At 41.6% G+C, this 25,861-nt stretch overlaps 8 protein-coding genes across 9 annotated transcripts; 4 read left to right on the top strand and 4 right to left on the bottom strand.

Annotated features, from left to right (window-relative positions):
- Window positions 1–455: 455 nt before the first annotated feature.
- On the top strand, window positions 456–1,979 carry LOC132785377 (uncharacterized). The gene is made up of 5 exons (XM_060791459.1): window positions 456–677; window positions 732–986; window positions 1,046–1,378; window positions 1,440–1,768; window positions 1,828–1,979. The coding sequence occupies exons 1-5, from the start codon at window positions 519–521 to the stop codon at window positions 1,916–1,918; spliced, it is 1,167 nt and encodes a 388-aa protein (XP_060647442.1). The 5' UTR covers window positions 456–518; the 3' UTR covers window positions 1,919–1,979.
- LOC132785372 (methanethiol oxidase) lies at window positions 1,941–3,930 on the bottom strand. The gene is given in 8 exon segments (XM_060791454.1): window positions 1,941–2,203; window positions 2,266–2,391; window positions 2,473–2,730; window positions 2,732–2,764; window positions 2,766–2,967; window positions 3,022–3,491; window positions 3,553–3,716; window positions 3,812–3,930. Coding segments are annotated over 8 exon segments (1,461 nt in total). The 5' UTR covers window positions 3,825–3,930; the 3' UTR covers window positions 1,941–2,008.
- Window positions 3,931–4,555: 625 nt separating this feature from the next.
- On the top strand, window positions 4,556–5,997 carry LOC132787599 (3-oxoacyl-[acyl-carrier-protein] synthase, mitochondrial). Its single transcript, XM_060794753.1, has one exon. It carries the CDS (start codon window positions 4,614–4,616, stop codon window positions 5,910–5,912), a length of 1,299 nt encoding a protein of 432 aa, XP_060650736.1. The 5' UTR covers window positions 4,556–4,613; the 3' UTR covers window positions 5,913–5,997.
- A 188-nt stretch (window positions 5,998–6,185) lies between these two features.
- On the bottom strand, window positions 6,186–16,112 carry LOC132787597 (metastasis-associated protein MTA3). Its single transcript, XM_060794750.1, is given in 14 exon segments — window positions 6,186–7,922; window positions 7,985–8,100; window positions 8,166–8,293; window positions 8,354–8,716; window positions 8,775–9,025; window positions 9,086–9,327; window positions 9,396–9,680; window positions 9,752–9,940; window positions 10,011–10,292; window positions 10,294–10,332; window positions 10,432–10,721; window positions 11,287–11,394; window positions 13,646–13,807; window positions 15,898–16,112. Coding segments are annotated over 14 exon segments (2,754 nt in total). The 5' UTR covers window positions 15,926–16,112; the 3' UTR covers window positions 6,186–7,651.
- Window positions 16,113–16,395: 283 nt separating this feature from the next.
- On the top strand, window positions 16,396–19,680 carry LOC132787598 (protein transport protein Sec23A). 2 transcript variants are annotated; one of them, XM_060794751.1, is made up of 6 exons: window positions 16,396–16,807; window positions 16,868–18,135; window positions 18,343–18,496; window positions 18,565–19,113; window positions 19,259–19,279; window positions 19,432–19,680. In XM_060794751.1, the coding sequence occupies exons 1-6, from the start codon at window positions 16,529–16,531 to the stop codon at window positions 19,519–19,521; spliced, it is 2,361 nt and encodes a 786-aa protein (XP_060650734.1). In that variant the 5' UTR covers window positions 16,396–16,528; the 3' UTR covers window positions 19,522–19,680. The 2 variants fall into 2 exon arrangements, with proteins under 2 accessions (XP_060650734.1, XP_060650735.1); XM_060794752.1 differs by lacking the exon at window positions 19,259–19,279.
- On the bottom strand, window positions 19,675–21,243 carry LOC132787600 (calcineurin B homologous protein 1). The gene is made up of 2 exons (XM_060794754.1): window positions 21,089–21,243; window positions 19,675–20,508 (listed from the first exon to the last, which is right to left on the bottom strand). The coding sequence occupies exons 1-2, from the start codon at window positions 21,153–21,155 to the stop codon at window positions 20,006–20,008; spliced, it is 570 nt and encodes a 189-aa protein (XP_060650737.1). The 5' UTR covers window positions 21,156–21,243; the 3' UTR covers window positions 19,675–20,005.
- A 298-nt stretch (window positions 21,244–21,541) lies between these two features.
- LOC132784353 (mediator of RNA polymerase II transcription subunit 27) lies at window positions 21,542–22,663 on the top strand. Its single transcript, XM_060789905.1, is given in 4 exon segments — window positions 21,542–21,778; window positions 21,842–21,875; window positions 21,877–22,109; window positions 22,183–22,663. Coding segments are annotated over 4 exon segments (882 nt in total). The 5' UTR covers window positions 21,542–21,608; the 3' UTR covers window positions 22,628–22,663.
- On the bottom strand, window positions 22,657–25,815 carry LOC132784352 (gametogenetin-binding protein 2-like). Its single transcript, XM_060789904.1, has 4 exons — window positions 25,490–25,815; window positions 24,341–24,907; window positions 23,088–24,281; window positions 22,657–23,015 (listed from the first exon to the last, which is right to left on the bottom strand). The coding sequence occupies exons 1-4, from the start codon at window positions 25,583–25,585 to the stop codon at window positions 22,803–22,805; spliced, it is 2,070 nt and encodes a 689-aa protein (XP_060645887.1). The 5' UTR covers window positions 25,586–25,815; the 3' UTR covers window positions 22,657–22,802.
- Window positions 25,816–25,861: the final 46 nt, after the last annotated feature.

Raw genomic sequence — 25,861 nt, 5'->3', positions numbered from 1 at the left:
AGGCGGCATCATTAGAAACCGCTTGCAGAAAATCTACCCATTTTGTGCAGAGAATTCTTGTGATCTTTTGAATTCTTTAAAATTATTTAATTTATTATGTTAAGGGGTTTTCCTATTAAAAAATCCCAACGCTACAAAAATCTTAATAATTTAACAATATTTTTAAGCCAAATAAAAATTTAATAACTTCAAAAAATATTAATAATTAGATATATTGTTTATTTAATAGCAAGAAATTTATTTTTCTTTAGCAATAACTTTTATACCATTTATTTGTCAGTAATAAAAGAAAAGAAAACGAGCTAGTTTTGCTTAAATACTTAAACCTTCACTAATAGATACTCGCCATAAAAAATATATGTGTATTCGAAAACTGCTTTATAATTGGCGTTTTAACCCACGACTTGAACCTGACAGTGTCCAATCAGATGTTCAGATCGGTTTTAGTCTGGGATCGGCTCTCAGTTCAGTGTTGATTGCGGAATTTGAATCAGCAGTTTGAAAAACTGAAAACTAAAATGGTTGCGAATAGCAAGCTTTTTGAGATGCCCTTATGTCGTAAGCATTGTGCAGGCGTTATCCACTCCTTGCCCCATCAAACCTGTACGGAGGCTTATATCTGGAATATTTATCGCAATCATGTGTGCAGTTGCAAATATTATTTTCCTTTATTATTGGCAAGTAATTTAAAATAACCTTTGTATCTTAATATTATTAAAAATCTTCGGCAGATTCCGTTGCTTATGCAATACAACAAATTGAATAGGAAACGCGTGTGGTTCGCAGTGAGAAACTATCTTGAAACTTCGAGTGTAGGCGCCATGATAAATGCCACAACCTACTATATAGTTTGCATCTTTAGACAGCTGAATGGACGGTTTGTTTGGGCGTTTACACCATTTATATCCAATTTCTTGGGAACGCAACTCATCTGGTTGGCGTCACCCAAAGTGGTGCAATTTTATTGCACCGGAATTGTGCATGCAGTAAGTGGAAATTATTTAAAAGTTAAAAGGGTATCTTACCTATTATAACTATGATACAGTCACTGGAGACTATTTTGAGGCAACTGAACTTTGGAGTCGTACATTCCCATCTAGCTCGCACTTTGGTGTTCATGTTGTGCTCGATCATCGTGCTGCGTGGACAACAAGCACATGGATACTCGGATTTCTGGTTCATCAAGCCAAAACAATTACCGCAAGATTACCCTGAGCGATCCATCGAGCAGCGTATAAAGGATGGTCTACTGGAATTACGCGCCTATCTGGGCTTTGGTTTGGGTATGGATTTATTCAATGCTGTGGTAAACAGAAAAATGGGAAAGATCAATTTGAAATCTACACGTTTTTTGCTTAGTTATATGGGCATCTATAAGGTGAGCTCATCAACACAAAATGCAAGCTATAAAAATATAATTTAAAAATGTTTTCGTTTAGGTGCTACAATGTTTGCTAATAAACCACATGGATGTAAAACACACAAATTTACTTGCAGCATTTTTAAGTGGTGGTGCCTTCTGGTTTGTCAGGCAAATACCCTTAACCCTTATGTCGTTCGGTGTGGTTGTTGCCACCCAAGTACTGTGGAAAGAGTTTTGTGCCACGGATGCATCTAAAAGTCAACTTCGATTTGGTCTCCAATGCATTCCGTGGGCCAAATTATTAATACCACCAAATCTGGCATATTTGACACACATCAATATGTTCCAAAGAGCAAAGGTCAGCAAGTTGGCAATGTCTTTCATCGAGAACACATGTGAATTCAAGTAGGGCAATGACAAAGATAATTATGTATGATTAAAGTAATGATTATTTTTTCGTTTAGCGATTTACGTATATCCAATATGCTGTCGCTTTCCACTGAAGAAATAATGGACATATTCAGCAAACTTCCAAAAAGGCCATTCTTATTTTAAATTGAAATGTTGTTGTGTGAAATGGTATTTATAAAAGGGAAATAAAACACTTTTATTTTTATGTTGCAATCGTTTGAAATACAGCGCCAATTAAGATTCATTGACCAGCCAAATGTCAGAGGTGCAATCTCCACCTGGATATCGCATTTCATGTGGCAGACTAGGTCCATATGGCTCCTTGCCAAAGTCCACGAAGAAATCCTCATTCAATGTCATTCCGCCGTTATCCACATCGACATCAATGAGAACCACATGTCCACCCTTCGACACCATATCGGGATAAAACTATAATCAAAACAACAAGTAACTTAGTGGAATGAAATAAGTCTTCTAAAACGTATGCTGACCTGCTTATCCCAGGGTGAATAAAGTGAAGATGAGACATACAAACGCTTGCCATCCAGAGAAAGCTGCATCATTTGCGGGCCACCTTCTAAACGACGACCCTTGATATAGCGAGGAGCTGGTCTTTCCTGTAAGAATATATACATATAAATATATATAACATGGAACATTATATAATATTATATAACTTGATTCTTAACTCAACCTACAGTCAATTCTTTATCTTCTTTGACGACAACGTTGGGTAGATCACTGCAAATGGCACCTCCCAAAAACAATTGGCCAGTGAGTTTAGGATTCTCTGGATCGGTTATATCGTATTGTCGAACGTCACCATGACGCCAACAGTTTACATAAAGGAATCTATCATCCAGAGAAATAATAATATCCGAAATCATGCCACCCATTTCCGTTGCTGTGCCACTTCCAGTATCAACAAGCTTTTGTGGTATATCAATAACTTTTTTTCACATCAAAATCATCCGAGTCAGATCTCTTTTTTAAAGTAAAACACCTTGGCATTCAAGGCACATCCAACATATCCATCGGGACGTTTAGGATCGTGCAGGAAACGAACCTCCAATGGTGTGAAGCCATCGTGACCCAAATCAACGGTCTGATATAGTGTTTGAGTTGACCATTTATAGAAGTTAAGTCTGCATCCATATTGGGATAAATCCTTCGCATCTTCCGGTTTCCAACCACTGTATAAATTCCGAGATTAAAATATGTATAATTCAAAGAGATTGACTACATACCGTCGAAACTTGTTGGGAGCTCCCCATTCGGTTGAGACCATAACATCATAATAGGGCTGGTACCAGAAATCATAACCACATGGCGCCACCTTCTCCCCCTTGGTCCATGTTCCAACACAGTTAAATTCAGAGTCAAAGAGAATGAAATCGCCCTTGGCATATCCTTCGGCATCACCCAGTACAGATATCATGATGTTTCCATTAGCCAAGCAATGAGTTGTGTGCGGAGCAGTCACATTGTGACTCTTCAAGACGTCGCCATTTATCTCCTTCACGATCTCGGGCTTTCGTGGATCTGTTGCCACGTCAAGTACGTAAATGAAATCTGAATTGATTGCCGGCAACACTAGGCGATTTCTCTTTGGCACCGATTTGGCGTTCTTATCCACAACATAACAGCTGGAGCAAGCATTCCAACCGGAGTGGTGTAACTCGTTTCCCTTACGATTGGTAAAGGTTCGATGAACTATCTAAAATAGATGCACCATTTAATTTACAGAACGTTTTTGAGTGATAAATATGTTTACTTACCTGACAATATGTGGGGCTAGAAGGGTCCACATCAATGGTAGACAGATAATCGCCGTGCTCTTCTTCCAAATTGGGTTGAATCGTCACCGTATAGAGTAGAGTCTCTCGGGGTCCATTTTTCATAGCATCAAGTGGAGTTGCGTAACCGGGACCATGGCAACAGGCTGCAAATACATATATTCATTTATCAGCAGAGTTTACTATTTTTGGTATTTACCTTTGATCACATATATGTATATGTAAAATAATTAAGTCTTACTTTTGTCCGACATTATCGATTCTCTTTAGCACGTTGTTATTGTTCAAAGCACAGCGAGATACTGCGTCGCATAGGAATGAGAATTTGCTTTTAAGTGTTTGTTATCGCCCGGTTTTGAGCGAGCATTTAATTCAGTAGCAAAACAAATACAAATATGTACATGTGTACATACTCGTATGATCAATTGTTTGCCGCTCTCTTCATTGACTCTTGAGAGCTAAATAAAAACAAAAACCCGTATACGAACTTATAAATTGATAAAACATAAGATACAACTATACATACTTCGTGCCAGGAGATACCAGGAGAATTATATTATGCAAATATGTATATCGCTCTTAAAGCAAGCAAAGAGAAAGTGGTTTTTATCATCTTTCTTTGAGCTCGCATTCAAAATCTCTGATTGGGCATATACGACTAATGGTCAACAAGATGATAACATAAATACAATAATGCAAAGACAATTATTCATTAAATGATGAAAGTTAAACCGCAAATCGGCAAAAGAAAAAAAATTTTTGTAAGAATATTAATTGTATACTTAAAAGTAAAGTAAGTAATTCAAAGGTTACATTTATTTTCCCACGCTCCATTACTTAGTTCCTCTGTTTTTGAATAAGTATCTTCTTGTTTGTACAAATATTAAGCTCTCTTATCTTTGAGATAGTATAGCAGATAAAAACACGACACGGACTCATCACTAGCATGTGGCAAGCTATAAATGTCTGGCAACGCCACATTGGCCATCAGCTGATTTCTGTTATTGTCCGCATAAATTTTCTGTTACGTTTGTCGTTACAACATGCGCTTATTAACACAAATTCGCAGAGCATCCACACAAGCCACTCGCCGGCGAGTGGTCATCACTGGTAGCGGAGCCGTTACTCCACTGGCCAATAATGCAGCCGAATCGTGGCAACGTCTACTGGCAGGGGAATCGGCAATTTCCCGGCTAGGAGCTGAATTCAAGGGACTGCCATGCCAAGTTGCCGCACAAATATCAAGAGAACGCTTTGAGATCGACAAACATCTGACGAAAAGTGATCTTAAACTCATGAGTCCTGCCACACAATTCGCCGTCATTGCAGCGGACGAAGCACTGGCCGCATCACGGCTGCAACCCAAGGAGTTGAGTGAAGAGCAGCGGGAACGTTTCGGAGTGTGCGTCGGCATGGGCATGTTTGATTTGTCCGAAGTGTACGGGGCATTCCAGCAGCTACAGCGTGGATATAATCGTGTCAGTCCATATTTTGTACCAAGACTGCTTCCGAACATGGCGTGTGGTCATATTAGCATGCGACATGGCCTGCGAGGGCCCAATCATTCCGTGTCAACGGCTTGCGCAACCGGTGCCCATGCCATTGGAGATGCTATGCGCTTTATACGCAACGGCGACGCGGACCTGATGCTTGCTGGCAGTGGAGAGGCGTGCATAGACCCCCTATCGATTGCTGGCTTTTGTAGGTTACGCGCACTGAGTACGGCGTTTAATGATAACCCCGCCGTGGCCTCGCGACCTTTTGATAAGGCACGCGATGGCTTTGTGATGGGTGAGGGGTCCGCTGTGTTGGTGCTGGAAGAGCTCGAGCACGCCCGTGCTCGTGGAGCTCCCATATTGGCCGAGCTGCTGGGCTATGGACTTTCAGGCGATGCTCATCACATCACCTCGCCCAGCGAGGATGGAGCTGGTGCCACGCTGGCCATGCGTCGCGCTATTGCCGATGCTTGTGTAAAACCAGAGGATATTCGCTATGTTAATGCACATGCCACATCAACACCGACTGGAGATAGGATTGAAGCTCATGCAATTAGTCGTGTCTTTGGAGAACACAAGACCAACGTTTTCGTCTCCTCCACAAAGGGTGCTCATGGTCATCTACTGGGTTCGTCGGGTAATCTAGAAGCTCTATTTGTGGTACATGCTTGTGCGGAGAATAAATTGCCACCATCGATTAATGTTGAGAATTTGGACGTGGATGCCAATGTGGTGACAAAAACCTGCAATTGGCCAGAGGACCAATCTCGACGAATTGCTCTGAAGAATTCCTTTGGATTTGGCGGCACAAATGCATCCCTTTGCATTGCCAGTTTCGCGGAATAGAACTACGTTTATTTGAAGAAAGATTTGTAAAGTGATTGTCATTATGTGTTAATAAATTGTTGAATATATGAATATATTTTTGTAGGAAAATTTTTAGTTTTAAAACTTTATTTGGAAAACTTTTCGGTTTCTTGTCCCTCCCTCCCCGCCAAACTACCAGCGTTCTTGCTTCCTGCATTGTAAAAATTTATATGCGTATTGTATCGTGCAATGCGCAGATTTGATACTGTTATACTGTATATATATATATTTATATATAGGTATGTATATATAATAATGTATATAGCTCTGTTTGATTTGCTTCTGTTGCTTGACTTTCGGTTTACTTCTTACTATATGCAGCATGCATACACTCTTGATTTTGTATTTCTAAACAAACATATTGTATGTTGTGGTCGTTTTTCTGACATCATTTGCTGGTTTCTTTCCCTTTTTTGTGTTTCTCGCTTAATTTTTTTAATTTAAAGAATTTTTTATTTTACAAAATTACTTAAATTGTAAAGTTAAAAATACATAGATTGGCTTACAATTAGAATTTCTTTATAATCATTATTTATAAATGTTTTTGTTGCTGATTTTTTGTTGTATTTTACTTTTGTTTTCATTTGGGTTCTCAATGCTGATCTACTCTTGGGTTTTACTTGTCATTTGCCAAATCGTAAATGTTATATTATTATGTTATATTATGCTCAATACATTAATAAATGTATATTATGTGGTTTATTTCCTTATTAATGCATTTATAGGCTTAAATAATATGCTATACTTGTGTATGTGTCTCTGTCTGTCATATGTTTATTGTGTATCGCTTTTAAAGTATTAATTTGAAATTTGTATATAAATTATGAAAATAAATTGTATTCGAAGTTATAAACTTTATCCCATTTACTGTACAATTTGTGGTTGTTTTTCCCGTTTTGTTGTTTTAGTTACAGCGTATAATTAATTTTTTAAATAATCTTGCACGTCACATTTAATAACAAGGTTAGATTTCCATTTGTTTTGATACTTAAAGCATTAAATCAATTTTAAAATATCTTTCTTCTGTTATTTGCATCATCAAATTTTGAGTGAAAAATATTTCAAAATTATGGAGGCCTTTGATTTTCAAATTTACGTATCTGGTTTTAGCTAGCATGCAACAAACATTAGATTAACAAAATTAAATTTTTTTTGGTACCTGAAGGCGAACTGCAGAAATTACAAATTTAAAAAGGACGTTAAAATATTTTACATATATACGTAAAAAATAAAAATTGGACAATGCAGGGAACGATATTATTAAAAATGCCTACACGTAATCTAATATAGAATCAATGAATTTATTCCTTGAGTTTCATACATGTCCAATGTCGCAGTGTAGTTATTTTTTTGTGTACGGTATACTGAGATTTTAAAAATTGTAAAATTATGTAAAATATGAATAAATATTTGATTTGTTTTGCGGTGTGTGTTACTATTGCTTTAGATCTTAACACTTATTATCTTACTATTTGTTTTTTTTAAGACATCTATTTAAGCGCTAGTAAAGTGTTTTTTCTTGTTGTCAGTGGTTGGATTACTGTTTTAGTGAAAATGGGGTACCAACGTCATATAGTGATGCAGTAACTCTTGCCTACACTAGATGTATGTATGTATGTAAGTATGTTTTGTGGATCTGTATGTGTGTACGTATGTATGCGGGGTTTATTTATGTTTGTATGTACATGGCAAGCCACTAAAAGACAGAATCTGAGTCACTAGTTTAGCAATGCATCCATTGTATATGGAAATGGCGGATGCTGCTGATGCTGTTCAAATCTGTTGGCTGAATATGACAGCAACTTTGCCGCTGCTGCTGCGCTTATTTTCGCTGATGTTTCGGCCGTCGACGGTCAGTCCAGTATAACGATTTGTGATTCAATAGGTTTGCTGCTCGGCTCAGGGGCCATTGACTTGATGGGCAGTGAGCGCCATGGTTTGCGCGCTGCACGACGCAGGTCCACAGCTGAGAGTATTTTTCGTGTTTTTCTGCAACAAACACAAGCGTTAATGTGTAAATTTACGAACTTAGTAATCTAAGTGTAACTTACTTGTGTACATCTGTGGCTCTAAAGTAAACATCGTCCGGTGCATCCATCCAACTAATGACCTGCTTGCGTCCGTTGCCACCGCGTGCCATTTGCGCGATCTTTTGTTTTCCGTTAAGCTGTATCAAATGAAAAAACCAGTCAGCATCTTGAAAATTTAACAATTATAGTAAACAAAACTTACGTGATGTCTCGAGAGTGGCTGTCCTGATGCCGCCATCATTGCAGCAAATTGTTCCGGACTGGGGCAGTGCGAGGGCATTGGATCCTTGTTTGGCCGTTTGGCAGGTGGTCCGCTGGGCACAATGGTTACTATAATATAGACAGCAAAATTAGTTAACGGCTCTAGATGAAAAACGAAACTACACATACCTTCGGTACCATTAAGTTGTTGTTCCTCGTGGGCACGCTTGCGTATCGTAGACGTTGCTTGCGCTGGAATTATGGATAGTTCTTTGTTGTCAGCCGCAACAGGCACTGCGACAACATCTGGTGTTTTGTTGGGTACTCGTTCGTAGACTAAGCTGCCGTCTGGAGCTTTGGGCGGCTTTGGGAATGAAACAACAACGGGCTGCGGCATTTTATCCTTGGGTGTTAGCACCAACCATTCGTGAGGACCACTGCCAGGTGCACCCAAACGATTTGCAATTTTTGTGACGCTGCCACGATCCTTGGGCTTGAGCAAAAGCATCTTTTTGATTTCCGCTTGCGATTTGCCACTAATACGATTCGTAACTGCAAAAGTAGCTCAATGAAATAATGGTTAAATTAAATATGAAGAGTTAATGCTTACATTCCTGCTTGACCAACAGCGCATTGATTGCATATGCACTTTGTCGCGCCGCCTTCTTCGGTTTAACAATGCTTCGACAAACAATGCGAGCTACACGCGTCATTGGATTTGTGTGCAAGTAGAAGGCAGTGCGCGTCTTCATTATTGGTCGTGGCGAGCCGGAGCTAATGGCAATGCCGTGCGCTTGCGCATAATGACGTGCCAGGTGCGTCTTTAGCTTAAACTCCTTGCCACAGTTCACAATAGAACATCTGCATAATACAAAATTATTAATATCATAACTTTTTTGTTTAATTTATTAATTGTAGTACCTGTGCAATTGACGATTACTTAGATCACTGACTTTTTCATCATCGTTAAGATCTACCACGGTTGTGGCGCCTGTCGATGCTAACGCTGCTGCTGGTGTTGCAGTGATAGCTGTTTTTTTCTTAGCCTCCCCATCGTTGGCATCGCCTTTGTGTGCCGATTTCATACTGCCATACTTTCGCCAATAGTCCCAACATGTTTGGCAAAGACGACACGCCAAGTGGCCATTGCTAAAGGAGTTCCACTGTGAAATTAAAAGAAAAAAAATTACGTAAATAAATATGGTTTATCAAAATCAATGAGTCGCAGTACCTGTGATGATTTTGTTGTCCCGCATGATTCACACGGTTTGCCATTGTTGGACAAGTCTGCGCCACCATTGGTAGTGCCATTATAGATACCACCTTGGCCACCGCCACTTCCCGCCTTCACGTTGGCACCATTGCCTTTACCATTATTATTATATTGGGGTATGTAAACCTGTTTGAGCTTGAGTTCCGCCTCGACAGCCTTGACGCGTTTCTGCTGCACATATCGATCGGTGGTCTTCCACATATAGTAGTATTCAATGATCTGTTTTAGCGTTTTCCATGGCAGCTGTTAAGCGAAAACAAGTAAGGCTTTATCATTAAAAATTCATGTGGTGAATAAGGGAAGAGTTTACTTACGAAATCTTGTCGTATGTCATTGAAGTCCTTGCCATATTTATCGAGCGCTTCCTCAAAGAGATTTGCTTCTGATGCGCTCCAATCTTCGATTTCATCGCGACAGAGTACTGGCCCAGTGGAAGGAACTAGTGAAGACATGGCCTCCTCAATAGAATATTCGTGCTTGTGCAGAATGTCCATAGCGTGAAACTGAAATCAAAGAAACGTCATATAATTAGCAAGATGATTATAATGCTAATAGATGATGTCGATTGCTTACCAGGGTTATGTCTCGACTGGCGGCTGCTGCAGACATGTGCAACGAAGGTTGCTTCACCGAACTGCTGCAGTCAAGGGCGCGGGCAAAGGTGCCGATGGAACGTGAGACAACGAGAAACTGATCGATCTTACGATCGGTCAAACTGTGCTCTGGCGTCCACACCAATGATTCGAGCTCCTCAAGCTTGCGTTCATCTGTGGCGGTGTCTTTTAGCTTGGCGGGTATATCACACTGATAGCGACTGCCGACACGTATCTCACCCTTGTCAGCGAGCAATGTTTTTTTGATTCGGATCGAAGACCAAACAATAAAAGAATGTATCCTGCAATTCAAAAAAATAAAAATAAAAATTATAGTGAATTAAACACATATAATACACGGGAAAATTAAATCTCAATTGCTATGACACTACACAACTCACGTCTTTATTGAGATAACTTTGTAATGACTCCGTCTCGTTGAGTAGCGTGACGGAGCACTTCCCTCGGATCTGTGTGGCGGGTATCGTCTCAACTTGTCGCGATAAAAATAATTCTCGATGCTTGATCTGGTATCGCTGTTTGCTGGTTAGCGCTTCGCTCTTTTCCCCATCGCCACCAGCAGCACCGCCGCTTGCTACGCTATTATTGTTAGTGTTATTGGTGCTGGAATTGCCTGTAGTGGCGCCGGCTGATGCTTGCGTTGGGCTGGTGCGTTCCTCTTCGAGTGCAGCTGAAAACAAATCAATTCATGTATTTATGAATAAGTGCATTTCAATTGCTCTAGACATGCTACATACGAGCACTAAAATTATAAGGGCTAAGTTTAGAAACAATCAACCATTGCATGACCAAATTTGACGTTGGTAACTAGACTACATTACAGGTTGGTACTAACATCATCAAATTAGTTCATGAACTCGACAAAATTTACTACAAACGAATTCGATACATAAAACAAAGCAATTCGCATACATTTTAATATTCAGTTCTAAATAGAATACTTTAAGTAATAATAAGTAATAAGTGACATTTTTGTATGCTTAGTTCATGAACATTGCCCAGGTCAGTACCAAGCTTGATCTATTATATAATAGCAATAAATAAATAAGAAGTCACTACTATACATAAATAGTCACTACTATATATAAAATATGACAAAAATGAGGAGATTTATTAAAGGCAAATGTTGCAACGAAAGTGCATTCTCAAAAGAAATTGTTTAGCTACGTTCAACATAAAAATGAATGATATATTGATTTTAGTAATAACTGCTTTGCCAGAGAGAGAATTTGTACCTATTGAAGGATCGAGCACAGCTTGCGCCGCCTGCTCCTCTCCCACGGGTGTTCGAAGCCAGGTTTTCTTCAGTTTAGTTGCCAGCGGTGAATCCTCAGCGGTTGCCACTGCATCATCATCAAAGGTAGGTATTTCAGTGAGTGTTGTAGTGAGAGGTGATTTTTTGTTGGGAAATGTTGATTTTACAAACATACATATGCATATATATATATATTTAATAATATTTACAATGTTAATATGAGTGAGAGAATGTGTTAACAAGCAAGCGAAAGGGCGAAGCTTCATTTATAGTACTTTTGACTACAAAACTGCAAACAAGTTGGCAGCGCGGAGTTTCAAGTGAGGTTAAGTACAAAAAGTAATTTCACTAAAAGATGTCGCGTTTGCCCACCAAACGAAAGCCCAACAAAATAAATACAAAACTTTTTGAATTTATTTTTAATACCCGCGCGCCAGCCCACACAAGCCATCATGAAGGGATGGTAACGGGTGGTTTAGTCTATGTATATCCGGGGTGGGGTGAGTGGTGGTGGCTGTCTTCTTAAGGAGTTCGTCGCAGAGACCTAACGCTACCCAACCCTACCCACCCCACCCTATCTTCTTCTTCTACACAAGGTTGTGGGTGCATTGCTGAATTTACGTAGGTGTACTATACTATATACTATAGCTAAAGAGCAAGAAGAAGCAACAGCAGCCGAGGCGGCATCACAGCATAAGCTAGTCAAGGGGGAGTCATGGGGGTTTGGGGTTGGGGGTGGGCAACTGTTTGGTGGCCATAGATAGGAAACATAAAGTCTGGTAAGTGCGCGGTCGGCTTGCAGGGGTTGGCAGATAGAGATGGAGGCGTGTGCGTTTTGTTGGCTGCCACTGTCTGTCTTTGCTCCCGTTTCCCATTCCCTTGCTTAGCCACGCGTATTTCAGTTTTTTTTCGTGTTGTCGTGGCCAGTGTACAGCTTTGAGTTTTTTGTTTGTTTCTTTTTGTCGTTTTTTTTTCTCGCTTCTTGACACGCTTGAATATAATATTATTTGTGGTGTAGTTTGGTGTGTGCTAATTTTTAAATGAATGATTAGCAGCTAGGCTGCAAACAGGCAGCGCACGCCGAAAGAATTTGCAGCTCTCAAAAAAAGTAAAGGAGCAAGCTGTCAAGCTTAAAAAAAGATGTAGCTTGGGGGTAGCTGGGGTGAGGCATGTGATGAAGGGCTCCATCGTTAATGGGTATTGTCGACGCTATATGTGCCCCGGGAAAAGAGGGCCAGGGGAGGTGGAAGGGGAGGACGCGTTGGAAAAACGCATTTTCGTTGGGTCACGTATCGAATTCGAGTGGCACAAGCCAACCAAAACCAACCAACCCCACCGATTGGGGGTTGTGTGTGTATGCTTTTTGGGATGAAGATACAGCGAAATGGTCTGGTCTGTCCATGCTGAGCTGATGACTGCTAGTTGTTGGGCGGACTCCCCCTTGTCTCTCTGTGTGTATGTATACATGAATGGAGAATGCAAAGCGCGGCTCCTTCCGATGCTGTTCCTGCAGCACAACCAACAACAGGGCTGCCTCATGAAAATTTTCACACAAACGTGAGTATAGCAGCAGTAGGAGTTGGAGCTCAGAGCACAGAGGTAGACATTCAGTCTACCTACTTACCTATCTACCTAGTGCTGCCTAGTATTCCCACATTGAGGCTGGCGCCGCCTGTCGGGCAGCAGCAGCAACCAAAAACGGTAACAACAGCAACAACTACAACAGCAACATCGAAGTACAGTGCAGCTCAACACATATTATGCTTATGTGCTTCGTGTTGTTTTTCTTGTTGTTTTTGTAGCTACGGATGCTCGGATTCCGTTTACTCTTTGCTTTGGCTGTATGCTTTACAGTTGTTGTCATTGCGGTTCTTGTTGCTCTTGATGTCGGCTTTTATTATTGTTGTTGCTGTTGTTTTTGCTACTGCTGCTAAGTGGGTGTGTGTGTGTGTGTTTGTTGGGTGGGCCATGCTTTGACACATTGCACACAGGCATATGCTAAGGGTGGTGGGGGCAGAAGCAGCTTCGGTTTTGGTTTCGGTGTGGTGGGGTTTGGGGTGTGGTGTACTTCACCTCCCACCGTGCGCCTTCGACGACTGAGCTTTGGTTTTTGTGGTGAAAATGTGCTCAGGATCTGTAGGGGGCGCTTTTGGCTTTGGCTTACGACTCTTATTCGACGGTCGCGACAAGTACTATTCATAACATAACCTCACTTAGCTCTCGGATAACAAAATAAATACTTATAAATATACAAAACTTACACATACGTTTTGAAATTGGGAGGAATTTGTTGTGTTCTAGTTATTTTCTTCTATTTTGTTTTCAGTAAATTTACTTACGTTGGTGCTTATCCGCCAGCTGTACGAGCGGGTTGGGCAGATCACGACGCCGGTAGAAACACATGACCTTTGCTTCCACATTGCCTGTTTGGTTTTTATTCAACTCCTCGATGCGACGTATCAGGAAGGGACTATTCGGCGCTGTCTCCACGTACACGTAGTCTGGAAGTAGTCAACAAAATAAAACGAGTGTTGCATTATTGAGTAACAATTACGGTTGAAATATGAAGTGCTGCTACTGCAGTGGATGAATAATTGCAGGCCCCCTCACCTCGCCCTTCACATCACACCATGCTACAAATCATTCATTATCAAAGCGAAATGGAAGCAAACGCATCCATTCGAAGCAACGCACACCAACACCAGCATAAGCACAAGCATACGAACGCGTACGAACATTCGCACACAACATACACGCTTATACACATGTATGCAGGCATCAGACTATTAGAGATGAGTAAAATTGAGGTTACCTGTGACTACGCGAACTCACGAATTTCTAAGATAGAATAATCGCAGATTGAAGATTAAGATATTCGATAACTTTTAAGAGTGCAAAAAACGCTAATTAGATAGTTCCAATAGGGCAACAGGATTCAACAATCTTATTAGATACTTGACTATTTTCAATATTTATGGAGTAGTCACCGTTTATGCTTTTATGATTTGTGTAAAATCACAGCATTTCTTTGCTACGCTGCTTGTGGTGGACACGCCGCTTAATTACGGCCACAGTACAATGAAAAGTATGCGCGTTGGTCAATTAAATACAAATGTGGGCATCTATCCATCCATCGAGGCGAGGCAGTAGCATCAAGAAGAGGGGGAAAACAAGGGGAAGGGGGCTGCTGAACGCGAGCAGAGCGCGCCGACTGCGACGATGCGGAACCTGTCGCAGAAACCGTTGCTTGGGTTTTGACCACGGCAACAACGAAAGCCGATAGAAGAGAGGAGGAAAGAAAACAACGAGACAAAAGAAAAGGAAAAAAGAAGAAAAAAGAGCAGCGATCAAGCGGCAACTCAAGGCAGGCATAAAATAAAAGGCAGGAAAATGTATCTTTTGCATTTTTGGTTGATGTGTTTTTGTAAAACAACAAAAAGAGATGAAAAAGAAAGTGTCGCCTGCGACGACATTTGTTTGTATTTGTATGAGTGTATATGTGTGACTTTATGTGTGTGGCTATTAAAAATGACTAACAAAAGCGCTGATGAAGTCCAAAAAATTCTGAAGGCAACGCGTTCACAATCAGAAAGAAAATATCATCGTAAAAAACGTTGTAATTTAAGCATACGTAATTTTTTATTATTTATTTTGATTGTTTTTATTAGGTATTCGCATTTTCAGTTCATTTACATTTAACAGGAGAACAAGAAGAAGCATGATGCAGGTGAAGACAACAAAATAACGTCATCGCTTGGTTGGTTAAGTCAAATTGCCAACTGCAATAAGATGAGTGCTTGTATAAAGATTCTGCGCCAAAAGTGCAAAGTCATTAGCATAAGAAAACACGATGGGTCAAAAAAAAAATAAAAAAAACACTCAAAAAAGTAACGAAATCTACTTTCAATTACACAAACTCACACACATATAAAAACACACGCAGCACTCACACACACGTTGATCGGTGGCGAACTTTGCCAATGCAATTCCATTTCATCACTATCCCCAACCCTACACACATACACGCATATAAAGCACATCATCAGTGCTTAATGCTTATCGGAGAAACATATATGAGAGCATTGTACAAAAACACTTGCTTGCTGCAGCTGCGACAATTTGGTTGGCATACACATAACCCCCCTCCGAAATTCACTCCACACTCTTCACTCTCTTTTCACTCCTCGAACCGGTCGACTTGATGTTCCATTGCCGCTTCTCGCGCTGTGGCGCTGTTAAAAAATCGTCTACGTTGTTAAAACTCTCGAGTGTCGGCAAAACGAATTGTTTGCCAAAAATAAAGGGCGCATTAAAATACATATTCCTATATCATCTCATTCGATGATAACAAGCATTAAACGTGCGGTACGATTTACATTAATATTTTGTGTGTAGTTTTGATAATTTTAATGCACTTTCATTATTTCATTACTTTTGGAGTCCCATATACACATACATTTACAAACATGAACACACACGCGCACACATACACACGCATACGCACACAAAACGAGCAGGCAGGCGAAACAGTGAGACGGCGCCGATAACGAAAGATGATAGAAAAGCGAGTATGGAAAAAAAATTTTCTCACCTCCGACTCGATACATATTTGTGGCCATTTTCACAAAACTTTCGCACCAAATTTCACATGTAAAATAATCTGCACTTGTTCAGCACTGTTTTTCAATAGTTTTGTGTCAAATTAGCGCACATTTATTGGCATAAAATTAAAGTTGTTATGATTGCAGCATTTGCATTCACATAAGACGCGTTTTTTTCGTCGCCATCTTAGAAACAACTCTAAAAAAATACACACACATACACATGCAACGGCGACGACGAGCAAACAGCTGCATCAGGGCTGCATTTGCAAACAGACTTATCCACTCGTTTCAAATTTTGCTTGTCTTTTGAATTTTTTATTTATTAAACACTCAAAATACATAAAAATGTTATCACGTAAAAGTTTTTATGTGCCGATTGTACATTTAATATGTTGATCACACTTGTATTTTACAAAGAAACTCTAAAATATTTTTCTTTTGTTTTGTGTTGGCATGCCAAACGGCTTGTATGCCTTCAGAAGCTGTTTGCTACGAAACCAACTGTCAAATCCGTGACGTGGCCTGGCTAAACGATTTTTCCCAATAAGAGTTGCGCTTGAGTTGCATTAATTTTAAGCTCTAATATACGCGCAGTTCAATTAATTGCAATTGCCAACGATGACTACCTACGAGGAGTTCATCCAACAAAATGAGGATCGGGACGGTGTGCGACTCACTTGGAATGTGTGGCCCTCCAGTCGCATCGATGCCAGTCGCTTAGTTGTGCCGCTTGCGTGTCTCTATCAGCCACTCAAAGAACGCCCCGACTTGCCACCAATACAATATGAGCCTGTGCTGTGTACCCGCAGCAATTGTCGGGCCATCCTCAACCCATTGTGTCAGGTGGACTATCGTGCGAAACTTTGGGTCTGCAATTTTTGCTTTCAACGTAATCCCGTAAGTGCTAAAACTAATGATCTTTTGAACTTTCATTATGATTCATCGTATTCCATATAGTTTCCACCACAATATGCTGCCATATCAGAGCAGCATCAACCAGCCGAGTTGATTCCTGGGTTTAGCACCATCGAATATACGATTACCAGGGCACCAACGATGCCACCTGTCTTTATATTCCTGGTGGACACTTGCATGGATGAGGAAGAACTGGATGCTCTAAAGGATTCGCTGCAAATGTCACTGAGTCTGTTGCCACCCAATGCTTTGGTCGGTCTGATTACCTTTGGTAAAATGATACAGGTGCATGAGCTGGGCACTGACGGCTGTTCCAAGAGTTATGTGTTTCGTGGCACAAAAGATTTGAGTGCAAAGCAGGTGCAAGATATGCTGGGCATTGGTCGTGGCGCAGTGCCCACACCACATCAGCAGCCAGGTCAAATGCCGCCCAATGCCCAGCAGGGCGTGGCAGTTGGCGGAGCACAACATGTGCCGCCAGCGCATCGCTTCCTGCAGCCGATCAGCCAGTGTGATACTGCGCTGGGTGATCTGCTCAGTGAGCTGCAACGCGATCCTTGGCCGGTGCCGCAGGGCAAGCGCTATCTGCGCTCCACGGGCGCTGCGCTCTCGATAGCCGTGGGCCTGCTGGAGTGCACATACCCAAATACGGGTGGTCGCATTATGACCTTTGTCGGTGGTCCTTGCTCCCAGGGCCCCGGCCAAGTGGTCGACGATGAGCTCAAGCATCCCATACGCTCGCATCACGACATACACAAGGACAACGTCAAGTTCATGAAGAAGGCAATCAAGCATTATGATGCATTGGCGTTACGTGCTGCCACTAATGGTCACAGCATCGACATATACTCGTGTGCCTTAGATCAGACGGGTCTGATGGAGATGAAGCAGTTGTGCAATTCGACGGGTGGTCATATGGTCATGGGTGATTCATTTAATTCGTCGCTGTTTAAGCAGACATTCCAGCGCGTATTTGCGCGCGACAGTCGCAACGATCTGAAGATGGCTTTCAATGCCACGCTGGAGGTGAAGTGCTCGCGCGAGCTGAAGATCTCGGGTGGCATCGGCTCGTGTGTGTCGCTGAATGTGAAGAGCCCGTCGGTGTCGGATGTGGAGATCGGCATGGGCAATACAGTGCAATGGAAGCTGTGCACCCTGAATCCAAGTTCAACGGTGGCCTACTTCTTTGAGGTGGTCAATCAGCATGCGGCCCCAATACCGCAAGGCGGACGCGGTTGTATACAGTTCATCACGCAGTATCAGCATCCAAGCGGTCAGCGGCGCATTCGCGTCACAACGCTAGCCAGAAAGTAAGTATCTTATTTTGTGAATGTATCTTTAACCGATATCCATGGGGTTAAAAGAGAAAGTATCTCCGATTCCAATAAGTATCTTTATGCTCATAATTAGTGTTGAACTGTGAATGTTAGTGTATATTTCAGAGCCCCTCATTCTCGTCTGTAGATTTTTAACTTTTCTATTAATGCGTTTAATTTCTTTATACCTTCATTACGCAGTTGGGCGGATGCCACATCGAATGTGCATCACATCAGCGCTGGTTTTGATCAGGAGGCGGCTGCAGTGCTCATGGCGCGCATGGTTGTCTATCGTGCCGAGACGGACGAGGGACCCGACATCTTGCGCTGGGTGGATCGTCAGCTGATTCGCTTGGTAAGATACTTCCTAACTATCTATTTATGTATGCCTACAACTTTACTCAAAATCTTGCCCTAAAACAGTGCCAGAAGTTCGGCGAGTATTCCAAGGATGATCCTAACAGTTTTCGGCTGTCGCAAAACTTTAGCCTGTTTCCGCAATTCATGTATCACTTGCGCCGCTCGCAGTTCCTGCAGGTCTTCAACAATTCGCCCGACGAGACCACATTCTATCGACACATGCTGATGCGCGAGGACCTCACCCAATCTCTGATCATGATTCAGCCCATACTTTACAGCTATTCGTTCAACGGTCCACCCGAGCCCGTTCTCCTGGATACGGCATCAATTCAAGCGGACCGCATATTGCTGATGGATACCTTCTTCCAGATACTCATCTATCATGGCGAAACCATTGCCCAATGGCGTGCCCTCAAGTATCAAGACATGCCCGAATATGAGAACTTTAAGCAACTGCTCCAAGCGCCCGTCGACGATGCCCAGGAAATATTGCAGACACGTTTCCCCATGCCACGTTACATCGACACCGAGCACGGTGGATCGCAGGCGCGTTTCCTGCTCTCCAAGGTCAATCCCTCGCAGACGCACAACAATATGTATGCGTATGGTCAGGTGGGTGCACAATCGAACAGCAAACTGCTCGTCATGTTTTCAGCGACTTATGTTTTTTGTACTCTTGTTTTTTTTTGTATACTTTTCTCATTGTGTTCTCGTATTCGTTGCCCGTTCGTTCTTATCGTTGTTGTTATTGTTGCAGCCGCCCATTGGGCAGACGACGGTAGTAAAACTTTATATTTTTGCTTTTGGGTTTACTTTGCTTTTCTTCTACACTTATTGCTCTTGGTGTCGGGCTCTGCCACATGCGATTTCCCCTATGTTTGAATGCTTCCCACTCCCTCAGCTAACGCTTTATCGATCTCTTTTCAACAGGATGGCGGTGCTCCGGTGCTCACGGATGATGTTTCGCTGCAGCTGTTCATGGAGCATCTCAAGAAACTGGCTGTCTCTTCGACCACATAAATTAGCAATTTTTGAAAAGCCAAAGTTAAAAACTTGGCAATGGCAAACGACAAAAAATTACATACTTCTAGTTACATACATATATACAACACATTAACCATCTATATAGATTCCAATTGATCGCCTGCAAATACAATAAACTACATTCATACATCGGTATTTACAATGTTTGTTTTTATTTAATGCAACTAATCAAATAAAAAGAGCAAAAATAAATATTTGATAAAATGCAAGAATTTCTCTTGGTTAAGAACGGAATGAAAGCAAGCGGCAATTTAATACAATATATAAAAACTATGCAAGGCAACAATAAAATATCTGCATACAATCTATATAACATAGTTGTGTATACAAGTTCAATAATAAACTACAAATTATACACGTTAATGCCATCGAATCTTCTCTTTCACATTATTTTCACTAAACTATTTGGTACACAGTGACTAAAGAGTTTTATATCTTTTTGTTATTTAAACATTTGTGCTTAATTAAGGAACCTAATGGACATCTTTTGATCCACATCGGTGCGCTCCAAAGCCTTGCAAAAGTCCTCAAACGATATCTTGCCCTGACAACAAAGATCCGCCTCCAAAATGGTTCGCTCCGCAATGCTAACCAACTGATCCTGACTAATGTTAGCGCCTACCATCATATGCAGAATGGATAGCAACTCATCTCGGCTAATCACGCCGTCATCGTCCAGATCATACATTTTGAAGGCAAACTTCAGCTTCTCCTCGCGACTATTTAGTTTGCTCTGCTTGTTGTCCCGCAACGGTCTAAAATGTGCCAAGACATTCATGAATTGCCGGAAATTGACACGATCATCAGTGCTCTCGGCAAAGAAAGAGTGGACAATGCGTTCACATAGTGGATTGATGGCCAATTCCGGAATGCGCATCAAATCCTCACGAGAGAGTGTTCCACAGTCGTTGCGATCCAGAGATGTGAACCGTGAGTACAAACGTTCAATTTGATTGGGAGTAACTATATAAAAAGAAGGTAAAAACGAGTTAGACACTATCAATTATCAGGAATAAAACCCGCAGTGATAACAGAATATTTTGCAGCCATTATCAAAACAGCAGTTGTTGGATACAACGCCTTATCACGCATAATAATTACACGCAGTTCGGACACCTGATAAAACGGCAGAACATCAAACGATCAGTAAACTTTGCCCTGGACAGCCATGAAAGCAATGACGTCATAAATGCATTTGTCAATATATTGGAACATTGCACATTTCCAGCATTATGCAAATCATACTTTGCAACTTTCGAAAAACAACCTTTTACATTAATATTGGCCCTGTCTGGTAATAATAATGGCCAAGGTATTTGCAATGAGTCGAACAAGCTATTATTAGTTTTATCTACTCTTGGCACGTGTGTGCGAAATCATTATTAAATGAGATTTGTTAATGGAAATGCTTTTAGCAACTGCGTATTTGTTGTGAACAATTTTCGACAATTATGGATTGAATCTTGTCTCAAGGTTACGGCTCTTAATTTTACTACTCGCATATATTATTTGTTGTTTTTCACTAGTGTTCGTTACTACTTACAGCCGGTTTCATTCTGAATTTGGGCTATTTCTTCGTGCCGCAGGAAGAGTGACGATTTGTTGCCCATTATTTACGGCTTAATTAAATAAAACCAATGTGAGAGCGACACAAATACAATATTTCTAATGAATTGAATGATTGCAGTGTGGCCGTGTTTCGAATGCTATTAAATACTCAATCAAAACGATATGCTTTCTATCTATTTAGCGTTGCCAACTATTCTGCAGAAAGCTGTAATAGAATATATAATATTTAAATTATAATTTATAAACATCTAATTGATTAGTAATAAAAAAAAACTTTTAAATAAATAAGGCACTAGATTAACTTAAGGTACTTATAAATACAGTAGACCAATCTTGCATCATATTGTTAAGAAACGTACAAAGCCATAATAGATTCTAGTATATTTTTCTTAGCACAATGTATTTTTTTTCGAACTTGACTGCCGGCCTCACTGTTTTTGCTTGATTGGCATATAAACAATTTTGCAAGGAAAAACAACCGGTTGCAGAAACAAATGGATAAATTGAATTTAACATTAACGGCGGTCAAAAATCTTCGTGCCAATGTCAGACAATGCTTTGAGCATCTGGCCGACGGCACTGACGGTGAAGGCGTCGATGAAAGTCGCAACAAGTTTGTCCATGATTTTCAAGACCGCTTTGGAGCAATTAATTCGCAGTTGCGGTAAAATTTATATATTAGATTAAGGCATCTTTAACATTAATAATGGGTTCAATATATTTGTAGTGAAGTGGAGCAGCTGATAAATGGCTTACAGGTGCCCCCCAACAGCCTATCATTTGGGCAACACAACGTTCCTCGCCCAGGAGACGTCCCAGGATCGTCAGGCGCTTTATCCGCAGCTTGTGAACAGCTATAAATGGATTGATAAAGTGCACGATCACAGCTTTCTCGCCTTTAATAACCTCAATCAAAACACTCTGCGACGTTCTTACAACTATTGCTCACAAAAGCGACAACGATTGCCCTTCTCCTCCTTCAACAATGACCCAGAGTAATTGCTTAAATCCAAATTGGTTTTTTTTTTAATATATATAATAATAACAAACCGTATTCCTTTCTTTCAGCCACATTGAGAAACTATTAAGCGAAATCAATCATCCGCCGCATACGTTCTATAAAGTATTCCGACCATTTGGCTCCAATGCAGTTGCCATGGTCACCATCAGCAACGTCCTCAAAGCGGCCATTGTCTTCAAGGGCGTCCTCATCGAGTGGGTGACCATCAAGGGTTACGACGAGCAGCTGGACCACGAAGATCTCTGGGCCGAGTCGCGTTATGAGGTGTTCCGCAAGGTGCAGGAGCATGCGCACTCTGCGATGCTTCATTTCTTCTCACCCACGTTGCCCGATCTGGCGGTGAAGAGCTATGTGACTTGGCTCAACAGTCACATCAAGCTATTCCTAGAGCCCTGCAAGCGTTGCAGCAAATACATAGCCAATGGATTGCCACCAACGTGGCGAGATTTGCGCACACTTGAACCATTCCATGAAGAGTGTCGCAATAGCTAAGAAACTAATTAAATGGAAATGAGATAATGTAACATTATTAATAAGCATAACTTTATACTTCATTTATTTCAAAAACCAAAAAAATTATATGTATGTATTTTGAATGCATGCGCGTGGATTCTTTGAAACCGCAAACGCGCGACTGAATAACTACAACGGTTTTTTAATGCAAAAATTAATGGCCAGTCGAGGTGGCGGTGGCATTTGCGGTGGTCGCGACGTGAACGCCACGCTGCAAACACAAGCGCTCAAAGTTTTGGCGTAATGTGGCACGCAGCTGTTCGCGCTGAAGCTGCACTTGCTCGCGCTGGTATTGATAAGCCAGCACCACCTCTTGGGGAATGTAACAACAGTTTTCGTCGTCTTTATCGTAGTCGTCAAAGTCGTCCTGTATGAAAGTAAAAGAAATGTTTTTACATGCGATTCATAGTCTTGATAGTATAGATTTCTGATTACTTACCCACATCTGCAGCAATGAAAACTTGTGGTCCATTTGCATCTGCTGACCGTAGAGCAAATCTGACACGTAGCTGTTGCGTGCCGCAACATCTGCCACGCTTTGCTCCTCATCCAGTAGCAGCCCATCGTGATTGCATAGACCATCCGAGCACGATACTTCCGAACCCTCCGGCGACGAGATGGCGCTGGAAATTCGAGAATTGGCATGCGATGTTGGTGGATCGCTACCATAGCCTGAATCACGCACATCCTGCTCGCAGGGACAGTTGGGCATGGGTGCCAAACAGTCGTTGCACTTGCCAGCCTTGGACAAGTCGTGGCAACTACTCCTACTTGCTACGATATCCAGGTCCACGTCGTAAGTGCACAACTTGTCGGGATTCTTATTATTAGAATTGTTGCTTGCAGATTTTTGTTTCTTCTTCTTCGGTTGCTTCTTCGATTTCGATTTTGATTTCGATTTCGTTGGTTTGTCACTTGGCGTTGGCGTTGATGTTGTCGGCTTGACTTCAAGGTCCACATCGGTATCGGCGGCACACACAATAACAATGCCATCGTCTACTGTATCAGCATCCGCTTCAACCTCAGCCTCCAACGCCTCCTCTTCCTCCTCCTCGTCATCATCATCCGATTCGGCAGCGTCGATCGCATTATTATCATCTTCATTGTTGTTGTCACACAGATGACGATGCATGTTCTTTTTCTCATCCTTCTTCTTCTTCTTTTTCAGCTTCTTCTGCTCACGCTTCAGCTCCTTGGCCTTCTCGGCACGACTGATCTCCTGATACAACAGTTCCAGGTTGCTAATTCCCTGCTTCTGCTCGACACGTTCATGAAAGCTGCGACAGAGCGCATGCACACCAACAGCGGCCAGCACTTGGCAGGCACGCTCCTCCTCGCGTAAGCTGACATAAATGCGACGCAGCCGTTCATACATAATCATGCCCACACATGTAAGCACCTCCTCCTGAGCGATCTCCAGCGTTTTGGCATGGCGTTCGCGAAGTTTTGAATAGCTGCCGTTTACCTCAGGCTCGGCGCGTTTAATCAACGCATCAAGGAACTCAATTTTGTTCATGCTCACATGGATGTGCTCGTCAGGCACACATTTCCGTATGTGCGCATATAGCTGCGCCGCATAGCCTTTCTCCTTGGTGGATACCTCGCCAATGAGTATTTTATAGGCACGCTCAATCTGCAAGAAGTTAAATAAATTAGTCAAAAGTATTGATTAATTTAATCAAGATCAGTTACCTTTGTTCGACAGCCGGCACAAAACTTGTGCTTCTTCAGATACTTGTCGAGCACTTCGTGCAGTTCCTTGGTCTCAATGATGGTCACCTCGGTGCGGCAATTGCGGCTCATCGCCGACCATACTTCGCGCCACGTCTCTGAGAACGGTTTCGCTCTGAACGTATCCAGCGAGTGCAGCACACAGCGAGTCTTATTTCGCAGCTTATTGTCCAGCAGATTGTTGAGCACCTCGTGATGTCGATAGAGCAATGTACCCAGCGCTTGCGGCGTTTTCAGCTTCTCCTCCGTAATGCCAAGTGTACAGCTGGATCGCAGCTCTAGAGGATCAAGTGTTCGATGTCCGGATTCAGTTAGCTGGTAAAATAAACGTTCCACACGCCGGCGACAACCAACGCATTGAACGCACTGATTCAGCACCGAGATGAAACTGCTGCTATCGATCTCGAGGGATTGCTTGCGTTCCGTCTCTGTGAGCAGGTTGAATTTACGTGAGAATTCCTCCAGTTCACGACCTCGTATTTGTGGGCTATCGATGACAAGTCCTTTGCTGTTCAGGTCCATTAGCATCTGAAGATTAAAAAATTAAAGATTAGTTTAAAAACAGTGCTCGCAAAAACATAGAGATGGAGAGAGGGAAACGTTTACAAAGAGAAAGAAAAGTGCATTTGAAACCTGTTTATGTTGTTGTTTTTCACTTTTGATGTTGCCACTTGAGCAACATGGCGACACAAAGCAAGATGCAGGGGAGGAGAGATGCGACGACAGGTGCAGAGGAAGTTTGAGGTAAATCTTTTGGCTAAAGTCTTAATTAAAAAGCCCAATTACATTTCGGGGCGCAGCCGACAACGAATCTAGCATATATACATATTTATGTGTGCAAGTATGACCATACATACATATATATATGTATGATTGTGTATATGTACTTCGAACATAGCACACACAGATGCACGCGTACGTGTTATGAAAGTTTGACAATGTGCACACACACAGACGCACGCAAGCACACACTCACAACACATACAAGAGTATGTGGGTTGAAGGGGGTCATATTTTTTAAGACTTTTATTACATTTCTCACAGTCAGGTCGTATGCGCATACACATTAACCATGAAAATGCATGTTTTTCGTTTAACTGCGAAACTTACCATTAGCTTATCGCCTGCTACCAAAGGCAAATGCCTTCTGCCTACATAACTAGAATCATCATCTTCAGTATTATAGACTTTAGTTAGCCTCGCCATGTTCTCTTTCGAAGACCAACGACGGCAGTTTTAGGCACTTTTACGACACACTTTGCGGCAACGAAAAACACTTAAATGTCTGCAGCGTATATTGAGAAATTTATTATACAATAAACTTGTGTTCTTTACAGTGTAAATCAAATATAAAAATGATTTTTTCTATAATTTCAAACACGTATGTAGGGTTCAGCTAGTCGTCCGGTCGCCATTAATATATTAGTGTTGCGTAACGCAAGAGATTTGATACTTTTGCAGCACAGGCTCAGGAATCAAATG

The sequence above is a fragment of the Drosophila nasuta genome, chromosome 2R (assembly GCF_023558535.2).
Source record: "Drosophila nasuta strain 15112-1781.00 chromosome 2R, ASM2355853v1, whole genome shotgun sequence".
NCBI lineage: Eukaryota > Metazoa > Arthropoda > Insecta > Diptera > Drosophilidae > Drosophila > Drosophila nasuta.
The sequence above is the reverse complement of the archived record's forward strand: the minus strand, read 5'-3'. Positions and strand labels throughout refer to the sequence as shown.

Coding starts and splice junctions, on each gene's coding strand:
- LOC132785377 (XM_060791459.1), top strand. CDS start 519: ATGGTTGCGAATAGCAAGCTTTTTGAGATGCCCTTATGTCGTAAGCAT. Junction 1,379..1,439: donor GTTATATGGGCATCTATAAG/GTGAGCTCATCA, acceptor GTTTTCGTTTAG/GTGCTACAATGTTTGCTAAT. Junction 1,769..1,827: donor GAGAACACATGTGAATTCAA/GTAGGGCAATGA, acceptor TTTTTCGTTTAG/CGATTTACGTATATCCAATA.
- LOC132787599 (XM_060794753.1), top strand. CDS start 4,614: ATGCGCTTATTAACACAAATTCGCAGAGCATCCACACAAGCCACTCGC.
- LOC132784352 (XM_060789904.1), bottom strand. CDS start 25,585: ATGGCGAGGCTAACTAAAGTCTATAATACTGAAGATGATGATTCTAGT. Junction 24,908..25,489: donor TAGCAGGCGATAAGCTAATG/GTAAGTTTCGCA, acceptor TTTAATCTTCAG/ATGCTAATGGACCTGAACAG. Junction 23,016..23,087: donor TTTCATTGCTGCAGATGTGG/GTAAGTAATCAG, acceptor ACTTTCATACAG/GACGACTTTGACGACTACGA.
- LOC132787600 (XM_060794754.1), bottom strand. CDS start 21,155: ATGGGCAACAAATCGTCACTCTTCCTGCGGCACGAAGAAATAGCCCAA. Junction 20,509..21,088: donor AATTCAGAATGAAACCGGCT/GTAAGTAGTAAC, acceptor CTTTTTATATAG/TTACTCCCAATCAAATTGAA.
- LOC132787598 (XM_060794751.1), top strand. CDS start 16,529: ATGACTACCTACGAGGAGTTCATCCAACAAAATGAGGATCGGGACGGT. Junction 19,114..19,258: donor ATATGTATGCGTATGGTCAG/GTGGGTGCACAA, acceptor TTATTGTTGCAG/CCGCCCATTGGGCAGACGAC. Junction 19,280..19,431: donor CGCCCATTGGGCAGACGACG/GTAGTAAAACTT, acceptor TCTTTTCAACAG/GATGGCGGTGCTCCGGTGCT.